General features: G+C 34.0%; 1 protein-coding gene across 2 annotated transcripts in view; it reads left to right on the forward strand.

Moving 5' to 3' along the window:
- The window catches only part of NCAM2 (neural cell adhesion molecule 2), a 276,313-nt gene that overhangs the window by 193,668 nt on the left and 68,579 nt on the right, over positions 1-14,066 (forward strand). For both annotated transcript variants that reach the window (XM_027713181.2, XM_039385372.1), the window contains exons 10-12: positions 575-762; positions 1,384-1,480; positions 9,891-10,064. In XM_027713181.2, coding sequence (XP_027568982.1) covers positions 575-762; positions 1,384-1,480; positions 9,891-10,064 — 459 coding nt within the window. The remainder of the gene's footprint in view (positions 1-574; positions 763-1,383; positions 1,481-9,890; positions 10,065-14,066) is intronic.

Below are 14,066 nucleotides of genomic sequence, written 5' to 3' on the forward strand. Positions count from 1 at the left end.
GTATATGTTTAATGTACCTGTTTATAGGCAGGTTTGTAAGGAAAACACACCACTGTTTTTCTTGTCTGTAGCTTGATCATTTCATAAGTTCACAGTTCCAGTGAGAAATGGGTGAAGCTGAAACACTTGTATAAAAGTTTGGAGAGTGAATATAATTTCTCCATAGCAAAAGATGGCATTATAAAATCAGCACGTGAACAGATTATTTCTACAAGCTTTGTAGGTCACCTCCCTTGGTCATAAAAGGGTTTGGCCAAAGAGCTTCTCATCCTCAAGAGGAAGTGTTCTTCCTCACTTATGAGATACTGTTTTTTAAGGGCCTGATATTGCCTAATGTTAAATATAATTAGCAGGTGTTCTCAGAATTTCAGCTGAAACAGTTTCAGGAGAGGAGAAACTTAACAAGATGAAGGCTTAATAAACTCCAGGTTGAATACTACTGTTTTCATAGTCCATAATAAACTGACACAGCAATCAATTGGAATTTCTCTGTGAACATGAAGACTTGGATATAAATGTACAGCTTGTTTTACTGAACCAGTCAATGTACTTGTGCATTACTTTCTTTTTCCAGATGCTCCAACGTTTGTGTCAAATCAAACCATGTATTACTCTTGGGAAGGCAATCCCATCAATATAAGTTGTGAAGTGCTGGCAAATCCCTCTGCCTCAGTTCAGTGGAGAAGAGGAAAATTAGTTTTACCCATAAAAAATACAACACATCTGAAGACCTACAGTACAGGAAGAAAGCTGATTCTAGAGGTAAGGCTTAAAATGCAAATCAATGTGATGATGTAAAATATTTTTATCCTCAGTTTGTCACCATTAAAAGTACTATAGAGTATATTAAAGGATAAGACTTACAATTTAACAAGAAATGTTCTTTAAAAAGATACCAAAATAACAAACAACTGTATAGGAACTGATTTATCTCCATGTTTCTGGTTAGCAGTTAGAAAATAAGCTTTATTTGTGTGGCTTGTGCACAGGTTTCCATCTGCACTGAACAAAAATGCAACTTCCATTTCTTGGAAGTAAATAAATACATAAATAAACATAAACCTTGCACATCAAGTTAATACCAAAAATTAAACTGACTGCCTGGTAGGTATTTTGTATATACAAAGAGTTTGTTAGATTATTTTTCTTGTTTAAGGGTGAAATTATAAAGATGAACAATGTCACTGTTTTCCACAATTGGATTTCCTCATTGGCATTTGAGAAGAGAGAGTTTAACATGGAAAAAGATGTATTTAGGTCTATGTTTGGGGAATATACCAGATAGGCTGAAGTAAGAACACATCTGCATATTGGTTAAGGAGAATATACTTACATTTATACTTGATTAGCAACTAATGTTTACAAACTGTATTCATTTTAAAGATTGCTCCCACCTCTGACAGTGATTTTGGACGGTATAATTGTACAGCCACAAACAGAATAGGAACAAGATATCAGGAGTATACACTTGGTCAAGCTGGTAAGTTAAAATTTTATTTCTTTCTCTTAAATATTTTTTTTACTGTAACCAAAATGAAGTTCAGGCACATTATCCTCTGTTTCTTTTATTCCATGGACTGTTTGCAGTTAATTTAATTCTCTAAAAGTTGAGTTGCAATATAAAGTAAAATAAACCAGTTCCCTCAGAATATGAATCTTTTTTGGATTTAATTTTAAGGCCTTCTGAAATTTGAAGAAATTAAATTAGTGTAACTCTTTTTCCTTTGCCCTCACTACATTCTACATTTATAACAGTGTATTTTCATTACTTCAACAGAGAGACATATGGTTTGCAGGCAATAAAAGTAAGAAGAAACTAGGAAATTCTTTTTTTACTTTTTCTCCCTGGTATTTTCTTTATAAACTAAGGATTACAAAAGACTGACATACTTCAGCAGAGAATTTCTACCTTCATTTGCACTTTTAGTTATTTAAAAGAAGAATTTGAGCTGGAGTGCTAGATTGAATTAATTTAAGCTCTGAGATGTCCTACAACTTATTCTTACAGGATTTCTGTAAGAATAAGTTCTTACAGAATTTTTAGGTCCTTCTGTTGTTGTTTAGGCAAATATAAAAATCTGACTGCATGTTCATTCTTGGGCAGAAATAACTATAAACTGAGAACAAATGAGAGTTTCTTGGCTTCGTTTTCAATTATATTTTCTTGTAGAATGAACTAATGTTTGTTCAGCAGGCTTGGAGGTCTCCAAGCATTTGGATCTATGTACTTAATGATGCAAATTTTGCCAGCTTTAATGATGTCTAGGGAGCTATAATGTAGCTTGGTATTAAAGGAACAGCCACACTGAGAGCTCTGCACCCCTTGGGATGTGTCATTATGGACCACTTTCAGGCCACACTGTAACACCAAACTGGCTGACATACATTAAAGGGGCAGGTAGAAATAAGGTCTCTTATATCTATTTTTTTTCTTGTAAGACATATATATTCTTTATGATCTTGAATGCTTTAGTTGAATGTGACTTTTAGTTTGTTTTTCTTAAATAAGGAAATCAACACTCTGGAGCTCTACTAGAAGGAGTTTCGGAGGTGCTTTACTGAAACATTCGCATCCAGTCATAGCTCTCTTACTTGGCCTGGTAGTTTAATTTGTATAGTTTTACTCCACAGGGTGATTGGGTTTTTTTAGGTATCTCAGGTATTATAAAAACCAGTTGTTTATTATTAAACTACTTTGACTTTTTACACAGTATTGATAAATTTTCCCATTACCGTTATGGGATGAATTACTAACACACACTCTTCCTGTATTTTGCTTTGAAGAACCATCAAAAGTGTTGAGATTCCTAAAATAGAAAAATGTGGGGGTTTATTGAGGAACATGCGATTTCTATGGGGCACAATTTTACATGATTCAGAAGGTCCACTACCCTTCATTTTACTACTTTTTTAGGGTCTTAACTGTGTTGTGATCTTACCTTCCCTTGACAGCTACATGTGGCTACTGAGAAAAAAAGTCTTTCCTAAAGCCATGAACATAAATGATAGGAAAGGGAAGGAAAATCCCCACTTGTATCCCTCTGGTGTCTTACCTCCCAGGAGAGAAAAAAAAAAAAAAAAAGAGAAAATATTGTAGTTGTTGCTGTGTGCTGTTTTTTCATAAATATGTATAACATGGGAGAGCATCTCAACAGATACTGTACAGAATATTGTTTTTTTCCTCTTAGATTTGCAGCACAGTATCCCATCACAATGAATGATGCTGCACGGTGATCATTTTAGCTATGTATGTCCTCCCTGCTTTTATAATTAATGAATTAACTTCAATACAAAGAATATAGCATTGTCAATTGAAAAAGAACATGATATTTTGAAATATTTCAGAAAATTCATACATGAGAGCCCCTGGAAATGCAAAAAACAAAGAACTTCATACAAACTATAACCCTGGCTTGGCTTTTCAATACAATTGTATCAGAAACGTTACTGATGCCAGTTTTTCAAAGAGCTTAATATTCTCTACTTTTACAATAGTTCACTTAATAATTTTTCAGTCAATTCATCATAAAACTTGATGAACACTTATAAAAATTATATATTGGAGTTATAACAATAAAAAGGCAAATCAAGGTAAATAAAGAATTATGGGAAGATATTATGTAAGTCATGAGCTATATATGGATACTCTATGTAATAATATTAAATGCAGAAAATAGGGTGGGAAAAGCAGGTTTTTTAGTAATGATAATGAACAGGGCTGGAAACCCTGGGTTTGGGGGTGTCAGGGCTCCATTATGCTGCCCACTACTTACAGTAGTGTAATGCATAATATTCAGTATCCTGAAAGATTGAGCATTTCATCTAAATAGACCCTGTTTTTAGAAAAAAACCCAACAAGTTACAAGTTTTTCACTTAAACTGAAAATGGAAAGCAATCAGGGAGATAGAGGATAAAATAATAAATATAGGTATAAAATGTCAAATACAGCTTTCTTTCTAGTTTTATTACCTCCATCACTTTACTTTGGTAGATTAGGAAGACCTAATGATTGATATTTTCCTTATTAAAGCTTATAAAATCACTTCATACATTGCAATGCAGCCTGGATTGCCTTCTAGCTTTGATTATAAATACAAGTGCTGGGGCATAGCATACTTTTACAAAGCCTCTGTTATGGAAAAATAAATACTGTTCCTAGCTGGGAGATGGTATTAAGCAAAGTATGCTACTGGGGTAAATTTTACAAATAATGATATTTTTACTGCATAGCTTTCACTTTAAATTCTGCAGGAATTACTTGTTCCTTCATGTTTTGTTCCATTTTTCTGCTTTACTGGATTTCAGAAGAATCACGTTACCTCTCTTTTTTTTTACTTTACTGCTACTTGAAAAGTGATCACACTGTCACAATGCCATTATCTTTATTTCTGTTGCCCTCCTTAAGAAATTAGACTTATTGATGATAAAGAAAAAAAGATTTCTTTCAGAATTTAGATGCAATTTGCAGCCATACCGTTTTGTATGACAGGAAAACCATAATGTTCACTCAGATTATACAGAGCTACTGAATCAGCCTGAATTCCATTTAAACTTTCAAAACAATTGAAGAACTGCAGACTATTTGGGATTTCACACTGAGAGGTGCTGACCATCAGTTGAAAGCTTAAACAGATGTGCTCTTCTCCTGACTTGTGGTGATCAACTCTTAAAAATACCACGTAGTTCAACTATTCCTGCTTTTTCATTGCTTGAACATTTAAATTGTTATGTGAGTAACACGTAGAGTGTGAAAAGAACCACAGGCATTTCTTGCCACTGCAAATTAATTCCTTCATGTCACAGCCACACCTTATGTTTTAGAAGTCTACTTACACTCTGGTTTTAATCTATGACAGGATCAGATTTTATCAAGCCTGGTGAGCTTGGCAGGTTGTCCCAATGCCTCCCAGAGCCTGAGGTGATCACAGATACTCCTAGATTTGTCCAGTTCTAGTTTAGTCATAGTTTACATGAAATATCAGTATGCAGGAAGCTGGTAGAAACTAGCAAAGCATTCTTCCTTTGTGTTGGATCTCAGTATTGTTATTTTAAGTGGTTTTTGTATAGAGAAGTAGAAAATCATGTGGCCATCAGTACTCTAGGACTATGTTTTTGGAATAGGTAATTTAATATCTTAGAATGGTAAATCTTAAGGTTATGACACAGAGCTGAACTGGATTATTCAATGTATATTTTGCACATAGCAATGTATAGCTGGATGGAATCTAAAACTGTGATTCACCTCCAAGGCTCTCATGACCTTACTCATCCTAGACTTTCCTGAACCTCTCTTTATTCTGGGATGGCAAAGGATTTAAAAGTTCAGATAAATAGTCTGATTCCCCTTTTTGCCCCAGTCTTTTGGTCTTTGTACCTAGAAGGATACTTTCATTTTTGATGAAAGCTGAAATTCTGATCTCACCATGTCATGCCTTGAGCATACCTCTAGCATCTATATTTGTTGTAGCTATATGATTTATTTGTTTCCTTTCTAAACCAATGTTACATGGAATTAAAAAGCAAACTTTCAATGATATCATTAGATATTGCAAGCTCCTACACCTCTTTATTTAATTAAATGTTCTTTAAGCATCCTGTATACAGAGAAAGTGAAGATGGGGAATAATGACAACAAAAGCAATTTAAAACGTGGGAAAGACAGTAATTGAGCTTCACAGGAACTATATCCTGTAATCTGTTTTATGGAATAAAGTCATGCCCAGAATATGATAAGGCTGATCAATAACTGACAAAGGCTACAACATCAAATTAAGAAGTTTACTAGTCTGGAGTTTCAATACTGGCACTTTGTTGCTGGTTAATGGATGTTCCTTTTGTTTCCCCAAGTATTTGAATTTTCACACAGGCAGAATAAAATCAAAGAAGTAGGACTTATTTTTCCCCAAGGAATAATATAATGAAAAAGATAATCATATTCTACCAAAAGTCTATTGACCGCCACAAAAATACGGGCAGACCTAAAATCTAGCTCACTGTTCTAAAACTTGCCATTCACATCTTAACAGCATCAGCTAAAAGATATTTACTGAAAAAAAAAGAAAAGGAGAAACTACAACATATTTTCATATGGCCTAGGTGTGAAACTATCAACATGGCAACAGAGTTTTGCTTTGTGTGCATTTTATTTTAATTTTTGTTTTATATATTTACTTGCTAGCTGTGGTCCTGATTACTTAACTAAATCCTTATTTTTCCAGAACTGCCAGTGATTTGGTAAAAGGTGTAATATTGAATTTTTCTTCCATTCCAAGGATGTACAAGTACAAGCTGTGTCATAGAGATTTTTGACTCCAAAGGTCTAGTCCCCAGCCTCTTCTCTTTCCCTGGCAAGGTCCTGATGGTACTTATATTCAGAATTTAGACATAGTTATTTTGAGTCAATATATATGCCAGATATACAGAGACAGGAAAAGCTGCAGAGCTGCAGTAGGAACATCCTTACAGGAGATAGGAGACGACTTAACTGGAAGACAAGTTTCTGAGCCCACTCTCTACTCTCACAGCATCACTTCCTTTTCTCCATTTATATTGAGGCTGCTAAACTCTCAGAAGAAAAATTATTTTCTTCCATAAAACTATCACAAAAATAGCTAGAAAAGAAAATTCTCAGTGATAAACAATGGTCATGTATTGAACAGGTTTGGTGATAATCGTAATAGACTTGAAAGACTATTTACATGTCAGTGGAGATAAATATGTACTCATAAGTCTGTGTGTACTTCTTTATCAGCTGTGATAATGTTTTTGGAACCAAACTAATGCTACTTATTTAGGCACAAAGTTCATTTGTGCAACCCAGAATTATATGCTGCGTACAAGTGCAATTTTACACTTATGAGGGGATACTTTTTGATTTTATTTATAAGGAATTGTTTAACATCATACATGAATACAGTCACATAATGAACAGAGGAATAGTTGCTGAGGAAAGAAGACAAAAGATGACTAAATAGCTGACACCTGTTTCTTTTTTTTTAATGTCGTACTTTATTTTAAAGGCTGAACTTGTGATGAATTATCCCTTGTTTTGACAGCAGCATAATGACAAAAAACTGGCAGTGGAACTTCTGAGGAAGTATACTAGAATCTCTACTGTCACTAAGTGATCTTTAGAGCAGAGAAAAGAAATCCCATACATTTTCTACTACATAATCCTTCAACTTGTATCCACATCAGTATACATGATCACTGCCCATAGCTAAACTCCTCTAAGATTCATTTGGTTGGTTGGTTTTAGAAGGAAAAAGAACAAGAAACATCCATAGCTATATTCTTCCAGATGCAGACTTCAGAGCACACAACACCACAAATTATCCTTCCCCCCTGCTAAACATTGAGCCAAAAGCCTTGCAATTCTGACATGGAAATCATGGCAATGCACCAAGTAATTATGGCTGACAGGGGAGAGCTCAAATGCTGGAATGTTTAGCTAGATCAAGACCAGAAGGCTGTATACCTTGCATGATCAAATTCTTACTATCAGAGAAGTACAAAATTAGATTCATTTTGTTATGCTGCTGTTGATCTTCTTTGGGGAAAAAAGTTATAGATTTGCTCAGTCTGAAAAAGGTAGTAGGTATTTTCTTGTATCTTAATGGTATTGCTAGTATTTGGTTTTGGTTTTAACTCGGAAGTGTCTCCTGCTGTATTTTCTTCAGGTGACTCACTGTTTTCCTTAGAACTGACATAGTTCAACTCTGGAAACTGCATAAAAGTTACCTACACCTGTGGGTGGCTTGGATTGTGGAATGCATATTTAAAATAGTATTGTGGATGTCTTTTACACTTCAGTGAGTTCTAAACAGATTGCATTGTGCTAGTTATGCAAAATATTTTACTGGGGTTTCACAGGACCTTCATTTTACGTTTATTACCAGAAGGAATCCTACCTTCATTTGGCAGAAATTGTATTTGAACCAACAGTAGAGAATATAAGGTTCTTCCTGAAGGGTGTCATTTTCCCTATGCCTGCTTATAGTTAACCATGCACAGGCATTAACACACAAGGAAAGGAGATCTTAACATTTGGAAAGTCAAGAACAGGATGGATATGTAAATAACACATTTTTGTTTCATACCATTGACCAAATATCTGGTTTGATTCAAACAAAAGTACCAGTGAATTGCGTTATTAAAATAGCATACAAAAACTAACATAAAAATAAGATGGGTGAAATTATTCATTTATCTCCTAAATATTTTTGTTTCATTTTAATTCTTTTAACAAGAAAAAAGAATTTAGAGGTTTAGAAGCTATTTGCAATATTGTAGGTATCCACAGCAGCTTTTAGCTTGCAATTAAATGCAAAAAGAGCATTTATCTTCAGTACTTAAGAGCTATATTCGCTTCCCAAATGATTGGTATCCACGTCATACATTCACATCACTCATACAGTGCAATGCTGCCCTGGAATGCTTTGATGGCATCTCTACTGGTTTTAACCCAATGACCACCAAGTATTGGAGGGTTCAGGAGACCTATAGACAGAAATGCTAACTGTAACAATTCACAGAGGTATCATATCAGCATTAAGATACTCAAGTCTGACAACAGTTAGAGATTTTTTCAGAAAATAATTTAGTTTTTTGATAATCGAAAGGTTATACACCTTCCAACCCTTTTAGACCTGCTTTGGCAGGCATTCTTTTCCAGAGAATTTGTGGCTGAATATGTCAGCTAAATCAGTTCTTTAATATTTTATAGAAATTTTTGTCTCATTTTCATTCAAGTACCAATACTGGGCGAAGATTGATTCTCCTTTTATTCCCAACTGTCTGACAGCCTTTGAATACCGACAATGTTTCATGGAAATGGTTCATTATCCACAAACAAAATTATAGGCCTTGGCTCAAATTCTTGCATGTCCTTACAAAAGTATCTTCCATAACATGGAGACAAAAGCAATCTCCAATGTGTAAGTGGTTATGCAGATAATCTTCAGATGGATCAGAAGAGAAATTTGTGATGGTGTTTCAGATCCCTAGTATTCTGTCCACAGGACTAAAAATCTTACTAGCATTTTTAATAACATCTTCTGTAATTATAACACTTTAAAATGTAGGACAATTAGAAAAGCTAGTCTTTTGTCTCTTGTGTGTTTGATCATACATTTTAGAAGTAATGTAACCTTTCTATTTTTAAAGCTGTGCTGACCCTGATGTCATTGTTTTGCTTTTGTTTCATATCTCTCATTTCAACACCTACAAACACCTGCTCTATTTTCATAGTTCTTTTCTACTTTGAAAGATATGCATTTCCTTTTGATTTCAGGGAAAATTTTTCTTTCAACCTATTTTGCAAATTAGTTCTTAAACTGAACAGAGAATAGAAACCTTCCATTAATGTATCCTTCTAGTAGCTTGAAATCCAGTCTTTCAAAAAAAGAGAAAAATGATTCATGTTTTCAGCTGTATTTCAGAGTTCCATAAAATGGCCAAATTATTTATACAGTTCTTTGTCATAATCTCATTTAGAAGAATTTAGACTCTGAATGATCTATTTAGTGTAACTGTTCCTTTTGTTATATTTGATTTAAAGTTTGTTATTCTTTTTTATATAATTATGCAGTCAACAAACTGATCTCCTACATTTGACTGTGATGAAATTAGCTATTGAAAAAGATCATATTATAAAAGAAAGGCAAAAATGTTTTTGCATTACTTTAGCATACAAGGAAATGAATGTGGGTTTCTTACAACTCTGTAGTGGAAAACAAGTTGTTTATGTAACACAAACATTATTATACCATATTCAATATTTATTTTTTCTCCCTTGAACACGCTAAGGAGACTTTTGGGGGTAGATTATCAACTGTTTAGGTCTCTGTAATTGCTGCTGATTATTAAATTGACATTTGTCCTTTTTTAGATGTACCATCAAATCCGTATGGAGTACGAGTTTTAGAGCTGTCCCAAACCACTGCCAAGGTTTCGTTCCATAAGCCAGAGTCACATGGAGGTGTTCCCATTCACCACTACCAAGTGGATGTAAAAGAGGTGGCCTCAGAAACCTGGAAAATAGTTCGCTCCCATGGAGTTCAAAGTAAGTATATGAAAAATAAATGGGAGTGTTTTAACTGAAAAGAATGTTGTGTGTGTTAACTGCTTCTTTGTTTGTCTTAATCCAGTAGCTGTATCTTAATATTAGTGAAGACCTCTTTACACTAATCTTACTGTTGTTTTGTAAAACTCAACTGTTACTTTTGAGTTTTAAAAAAGTTTACAAATATTTCACATTTTTCACTCTCCTACCAAGTAGATATGAAGAATACTTTTGAAGCTATAAATTTCAAAGACAGTAGAAATCAGTTAGTTTGAGAATGTGCATTATGCACACAGAAAATAATTTTAAGCTCTTATGTAATATTTAATTCTAGGCATTAATTTCTGATCTTGAGCTACTTAGTAAACTTTCTATGTACCTGTTAATATTCATGATATCTGTTTCAAAAGCATAACTCTAATGTTTGTTCAACAAACAATAAATGCTCTCTAAAAGGGCATCTAGTTGCATCCCTCTAGGCAGAAAAGAGCATAAGCTTTCCCAAAGACACAAGTTCTTTAGGTACGTGCTGAGGTGGGATGTTTATACAGAGTAATGTTAAGAAAATACATTCAAAAGATCAGCAAGCCTTTGCATCCAAATTTACCTTTTCGCAGTTTTAGTGCAAGTTAAAGCAGCCTCAGCATTCTTCTGATTTATACAGCATCAGGTGAATGGTTTGGAAGCTACCAGCAAGGTCATGGAACAAAAAAATGTAGCAAATTATCCATTATGTGTTATCTCTTTCCCTTTCACATAGACAAAATTTGTGCACTAAACAGAACGTATTCCAAATTACAGAATTATTTCAAAGGAACATATAATGAACATGTAGTTAACATGTATTCAAAGAAACATATAATGACTCTATCTTTTGTTTTTCTCAATCAAACACAGTAACTGTGTGTATAGATATAATACTGTAAATCATAGTAACATACATTTTATTCCAGTATAATTTTCCAGTATTTCTTTCAGTACTAGTAGATCTAAAGAAGACAACTTGTTTCCTCTGTTTGCAGGGCAGCACATGAATGGCTATTTGTTACTTCTTCCTTTCTTTTCATGTAATGTTTCAGACCAAGTTTGAGATCTTTTTCTTGTAACTTCCTTCAATGAATTGACAGTTATTTTTTTTCTGATGAGAACTGTGTTAAGATCCAGTTATTAAAATTATTAGAAATACCTCTGCCCAAATTAAGGTGCAAACAAGACCATATGCCAAAGTCAATAGTATGGATTTTATTTAACAGCAAATGTGAGGCAGAGAGAGAGAGAGAGAGAGAGAGAAAGAGATGGGAAAAAGGAGGCAGGGGATGGGGTCTTGTTCCCCTCACAGTCCAAATTCCAGTCAGGAGGCATTTTCCGAAGGGGGAGTGCTGCAGTGGTCCCAGACAGGAGTTGCTTCCTTTCAGTTTGACATAAAGGCTTTCTATGATTTTGATCATGTTTAAGACATTAACAACATTTCAGTCTATCACAAACTGCAATATATGAAATACTAAACCCTGAGGTGACCAGTTTGTGTAATAGTGTGCAGTGCCCAGTACAAACCCAGTGACTACAGAGTCAATCACACAGATCATAGAATCATGGAATCATAGAATAGATTGGGTTGGAAAAGACCTCCAAGATCATCAAGTCTAACCCCTGATCCAATTCCAATTACTATATCATGGCACTAAGGGCCACGTCCAATCTCTTTTTAAAAACCTCCAGGGATGGTGAATCCACCACCTCTCTGGGTAGATGCTTAATTTAATTGTAAAGACAGAACAAAACAAAAGTCCTCGGTGTTAAATCTGTAGAAAAGTGTATTTATCTTACTTCCTACAAAACTTTATTTCCTATTATTTCTGTTGATGTGAATTTTATGAAAATATTAATTGGTTACATTGGGAAAGATGTGTAATTTGAAACACCCTTGTGGTTATTAGAGTTAACTGGAGCTGCCTTTTCAAAAGTTCACACTTTGATTTTGAAACATCCTTTCACCATTGCATGTTTTTAAGTTGTTGCATACAGGTAATTTGGAGATTTCCGCATAAACAAATTGATCTTGAAGTTATTTTAGTCCAAAACTTGCTTGAATTCTATGGTGATCTATTCTAAAATCAGAGTAGAGTGACAGGTACAAACACCTGCTGTCCTTATGCTGACATTACCACCATGAAGTAGACTGTGACTGTTGAGGATCTTTGCTGCCAATCCTACTAATATTAAATATACAGCTTCTTTGAGAAAAAGGCTGTATTCGTTCCCACATGCTGCCATGTTATTTCTCCATGTCTTACTTTTGTGCAAGTTGCCTGATTAGTTAATTCTTCTTTCTGGTCTGGAAGTTTTCAGGGGATATACCATCTTGCAAGCATGTATTTTCCTTTTTTTGTCCCCCAGCTGTATGCTGAAAGGTTTTATTGAGAAAACTAAATAGGTCACACTGATCTTGGACATATTAAAGATACCTATTGATAGCATGTATTATCAAAGACTACTCCAATTGATGACAAAAACTAATAATTATGAAAGCAACCTGAAAAGCCATCTTGGTCTACAAAGAATTATGTAATAAATATATAAATAGTGAGAGGACAATGGGCAATATTAAAAATTAATACTAGATTAATACTTAATTCAGGATGTTTTCTGAAATCTTTATTGGTATACCTCTGAATAGAAAGATTGAGATTGTGTATCCTATATTTCTGTGAATTTCTCTCTGAACTATTTTAGAAACCAAAAAGTACTGCAGACTGACAAATATTTGCTAAACAGGAAAAATTTTGGTTTTGTAAATCTCGTTAATGCCACACTATGTAATTTGATTGAGAAGTCATAAGGGACCTGGTTGCATTTATTACAAGTTCTTGCAGATATTCTGTAATAAGTTAAAAACTTGTTCTATTTGTGAGGTACTATAGGGCCAAACCAGAAAAATAAGATATGTAACCAAAACACAGACTGAACAGTCCAGAACAGAAAGAATCTTTCAAATGGAGATGTCAAAAAACAATATTAGTGTCCTTTTTTAAAAAGAAAATCTGCTGAATGTAACTGGAATACTTCTGGAATATTTTCTAAAGCATCTTTTTAAACTTTTCTCCGTTTATGTTTTAGCCTACTTACAGTGTCATGGTAAGAAAGCCTCTCTAAAATTCCTATTTTCAGTTCCTGCAAGAATTTTCAAAGAAGATTTTATTAGTATGAAGTAGGGTTTTTTCTTTATGCTTTTTGAGATATTTAGGATACTTTTAAGTATTCTGAATGTTAATAAAAATTAAATGTTTCTGATACAGCTTCTCATTCTGCTTAAGTGACTACAAACCACTTTCCTACCATACCTCAACATCTTCTTAGCTGAGTGAGGAGGATGTTTAGAATGCAGACAGTCAGTTTTCTGTATTATGATTTGTAGCTGGGTCATCATAATTTCCACACTCAGTCAATATTCCTTAATGGAAACAAAACCACTTTTTCCATCTGTTCACATTTTAGGGACAGGTTTATGGCTAAGATTCAGATATAAATGCTGTTTAGACAGGGGCAGTTAACTGCTTGCACATCTCAAGTGATGATGCATACATAATGCCTGGGTCATGATTCTTTCCCAGCAGCCAGTGATAAAATATTGTGAAATTTTAAAGGATTTTTTTTATCAGTCTGATTTAACTCAAGAGTGGTAAAACTGCAGACCTTTCTTGCCACAGTGTATGTAATGTGCAAATTCCAAAAATATCATTCGAGGGAGAGACAGAAAAACCTACATGCAAGAGCAAGTTTGTACCTGGAAGACTGTTAGAATTCCAGTACAGATATTTTCAGGGCTAAACTGAGTCTTTGGCTCCCTCTATACTATGACCTAAAGGAATAGTGTAGTCACACAGAACAGCCATAAAATGATAAAATTAATGAAAAAAGTATTTTTAGTTTAAACAAATGTCATGGAAATGTACCTATAGAAGTAAATTTATGAAAAAAGCGTTAATAAATGATTAATAGATG

The sequence above is a fragment of the Pipra filicauda genome, unplaced genomic scaffold (assembly GCF_003945595.2).
Source record: "Pipra filicauda isolate LSUMZ 115617 unplaced genomic scaffold, ASM394559v2 scaffold409_size848515_pilon, whole genome shotgun sequence".
NCBI lineage: Eukaryota > Metazoa > Chordata > Aves > Passeriformes > Pipridae > Pipra > Pipra filicauda.